Below are 4,345 nucleotides of genomic sequence, written 5' to 3' on the forward strand. Positions count from 1 at the left end.
GCACTATTCAGTATGTGATGAGATATTATTATACGCGCAAAGAGTGATACTACCTGAAATACTGCAAAACAGAGTATTAAAAGATTTTCATGTTGGACATCCGGGGATTGTCCGGATGAAGAGCCTTATGAGAAGTTACGCCTATTGGCCAAATATGGACAAGCAAATTGAGAGACTGGTAAAACAGTGTAGGGGGTGCGCGATGGCAGCAAGAGCGCCCCCAGTGCAGATACAGCCTTGGCCAAAAATGGATTCGGCATGGTCTAGACTACATGTGGATTTCGCAGGACCATTAAATGGCTCCTATTATATCATTGTGGTGGATAGCTATTCCAAATGGCCGGAAGTGTGTAAATGTTCAAGGCCAACCACAAGTGTGACGTTTGACTTCTTGGAAGAACTGTTCTCTCGGTATGAGGTGCCATATACGATCGTGTCAGATAATGGTACACAATTCAGAGTGAAGGAGTTCAAAAGATTCTGTAAGTCGGTTCAGATGAAGCATGTGTTATTTCCGCCATACTACCCAAGGTCAAATGGGTTAACGGAAAGATTCGTCGACACATTCAAGAGATTTAAGGAAGACCAGACGGGAGGACTTTGAAGATAAAAATATGACAAGTTTTGCAGAAAAAATTTTATTACATGTGTATAAGGGATGACCACTATGTGGACATCCAATATGCTAGAAAGAGGTCATCAACAACCCAACCACAAAGAAAAATAATGTTCTCCAGAAAAATTTCGCAAAACGCCAGAACAGGACAAAATGGAAATATACAGAATAAAGAGTTATCTATGGACTGCAGTGGTCATCCCTTATACACGTGTAATACAATTTTTTTCTGAATTTTCAGACTTTTTTTATATGCTAGGCCACTTGGTTTTAAATTGAATTGATATTCAATTTATCACCCTATCTATATAAATAATAATTTAAATAGTTCTCCAACCGGCAACATATACTGCAGTGAATTATTCTCTGCAGAATTGTTTCCGGAATTTTGCGCGCCGGAGCTGAGGCATTTTGTAAAATAGCCCTAATGTAATCGGTAGATCTATATGCAAATCTTGTTTCATGAAGACAATTCGTGTATAGTTCTGCAAATTATATTGATTCTAGAACCTCTATGCTGATGAGAACACGGATGTTATTACGTAAGTATAACGTTAATGTTCGAAACTGCAGTCCATAGATAACTCTTTATTCTGTATATTTCTCATTTTGTCCTTTTTTGGCGTTTTGCAAAATTCTTCTGGAGAACATTATTTTTCTTTGTGGTTGGGTTGTTGATGACCTCTTTCTAGCATATTGGATGTCCACTTAGTGGTCATCCCTTATACACGTATATACATATATATATATACATACACATATACATATATATGTATGCATGTATTATGTATGTATGCATATATCTATCTACTCTATCTATATGATATATATTAAACTTTTATAACGAGAAAGTTGAGAGTGACTTCGATGTTACGACTAGCTCCCTTCGTCAGCCTATCTGATGAAGCCAGACAAGGTGAAAGTTTGACCTGTCAATCTTCTCCTTTCAAAATATGTAGTGGGTAATTCTTCACTTTAATACTAAATCGTTTTTGTATAACTTGACATAACAACAAACAGTAATACACAGGTGCATGATGAGGTGAATGTAGAATGGATTGACAGCTGGATGGATGGAGGGAAAGACGGACGGACTGTCGGACGGACTGACGGACGGACGGACAGATGGATGGATCGATGGATGGATCGATGGATCGATGACATTTTTTGACTATATAGAAAACTCTTAATGTAAGTTTTATGCAGTCTAAGTGTAAAATGTGAAAAACAAAAATTCTCTATATATGAGTATAGTTATAGTGAATTGGATCTACCTCTGAAAAGTAAAATCAAAGACACTTTTGGCAGGTTTTGAACACAAAACAACAAGGAACAAAACCGAAATGGTATAAAGCAATCTGACAAGAAACATTTCTACAACACATCACCGTTTTCCAGAAATAGAAATATCTAAAGTGAAACCTACACCTATATAAATAACAAACATTTTCCATGTAAAAGAGAAAAATGCATCATACCATAATAAATATGACTTTGCACGATTCCTAACAAAGACAAATATCCTATGTTGAAATTTTTCCCACTATTTGAGGAATCTTTTGCTATTTTTGTCAACAGCCAATGACAGCCATTTTGTGCAATATTCTCTCACTGCTTATCGAAATCTTATTTTATCTTGGTAAGTTGTAATTTCTTTGTGTAGAAGTAATCTTGAAGTAGTTTTATTATTTTTCGTTTTCATCTCCGGTGCTCTGTGACAGCTCTAAATCTTGAATTCACTTCAATATATATTTACAATATAGATCTAAAAATACTGATAATGGCATTATCTGACGTTAGGAGACAAATGTCTTTGCTAAAATCGATATTTATGTAATAATTTACAATTGCACCAATCATTTCTGTTGCTGATCAAGATGTCTAATGAACGTATATATACATAACACATCTAAATACAATTATAAGTACACATAATCTTACGCAATTTTTCTCTTCCTCTTTCACTTGGATATGCACGCATACGCATACAAATATTCATTCATTCAGTTATTCCTTCATACATACATACATACATACATACATACATACATACATACATCAGAGAAGAATAAATCAAAGAAAAACAGTAAACAAAAGGTTTAACCGGTATCAGGCAGCAGTGTACAAAGACTTGAGAAAAGTAGTGAATATCATAGAAGCTCCATCGCGAGAAGACATAGATTCTTTTTGGAGGAAAATCTGGAGCGAAGAGATGAAACAAATTCGAAGTAATAATTGTCCCTGTATAACACCGAAGACATTGATGGTGATATCCTTGCAATCATAATCCCCAAACTTCAAGATGGGAAAGCATTTAGAAGAGACTTGATTGTTGATTTAAGAGGCTAACCTTCTACCGACAAACATCTTATCAATCTGCACCAGCAAGCTTTCAGTGGGAATAATAACATATCATAATAGTTACCTCTGGTAGAGACAAAACCGATGCCCAAAAGCAGAACCACCCACATGGACAGTTGCATATCAGAAGCTAATGAATAATATATATATACAGAAAGTTTAAACATCTTCCTCCAAGACCATTGGGAAAGTAATATGAGGTGGCATCATAAACTTCCGGGCTAGTTATGTTTAATAAAAAATAACTCATTTACCTAAGTTTTAACATCATATTCTTCGACATAGTCACCTTGCACAGCATTCCTCCAGCTTCTGGAGACCGGCCTGGACGTTTTTCCCATCAGTCAATCGAGGACCTTCTAGATCTCGTCAACAGTGTTAATGGTGACCAGTGAACTGCATTTTCATTTTGGAGAAGAGATGGATGTCTGCAAGTGCTAAATCTGTCGAATGGGGCGGGTGTGAAAGCGATAACATGTTTTCGGCGTGACACTCACAAGTGAGGAAAGCTCGGTGGAAGGGTGCATTGTCGTCGTGGAGAATCCAGTTCTTCACGTTCCACAGATCCGGTCACTTTCGCTGAACTTTCGATTGCCGGTCTGGCCCGGAGGCACGATTTCTCGATGCACAATATCACGGATAGCGAAAAACACTATGAGCATGCTCTTGATTGAGCTGCGGCTCTGTCGTGCCTCTTCTGCTGTGATAACTGTTGCTTCATCTAAGGGTCGTCCACGTAAACCCAACTTTTTTTCGTCACGGGTGATGATCCTCAACATGAAGAACGGGTCATCGGCGGCACGCTGAGGGAGATCTTGATACACTTCGACGCCATGTTCTTCCTGTTCGGTAGTCACCAGTCGGGGGACAAATTTGGCAGAGACACGCCGCAATTCAGACGTTAGGTCCGCAATTCAGACGAACCTATACAACAGACCTACAGCATCAGCAATGTCGTTGATAGTCCTCCGACAATCCTCATCCACAGCTGAATAATTTTCTCCACATTTCCGGGGATGACGCTCGTGGCAGATCTTCCAGATAACTCATCGTCTTCCAGGGAGTTTCTTCTGCCTTTGAAGCGCCCGTACTACTCGAAACATTGCGTAAAACTCATTGCCGTGTTGCCGTAAGCTTGCTGAAACATGCTCAACGTCTCTCTAGCAGACTTCTCAGCTTTGATTTCACGTTGGCTCTTTGTTCCAATTTCTTGTCTTTGATAAAATCGCAGACTACAGAATACACGTGAACACAAAATCGCAATTTCACATCTTGAGAAGTAAACACAGCGATTTCACTCGGCACATTACCTCATGATGGTCACTACTACCTCTCATGATGCACTCAAGCGTGTGCTACCATCTGCTG

General features: G+C 38.6%; 1 protein-coding gene across 1 annotated transcript; it reads left to right on the plus strand.

Annotated features, from left to right (window-relative positions):
- The first annotated feature begins 202 nt into the window (after positions 1-202).
- Positions 203-3,372, plus strand: LOC106875025 (uncharacterized protein K02A2.6-like). Its single transcript, XM_014922977.1, has 2 exons — positions 203-482; positions 3,263-3,372. The coding sequence occupies exons 1-2, from the start codon at positions 203-205 to the stop codon at positions 3,370-3,372; spliced, it is 390 nt and encodes a 129-aa protein (XP_014778463.1).
- The last annotated feature ends 973 nt before the right edge of the window (positions 3,373-4,345 follow it).

This window comes from Octopus bimaculoides, chromosome 12 (assembly GCF_001194135.2).
Source record: "Octopus bimaculoides isolate UCB-OBI-ISO-001 chromosome 12, ASM119413v2, whole genome shotgun sequence".
Taxonomy (NCBI): Eukaryota; Metazoa; Mollusca; class Cephalopoda; order Octopoda; family Octopodidae; genus Octopus; species Octopus bimaculoides.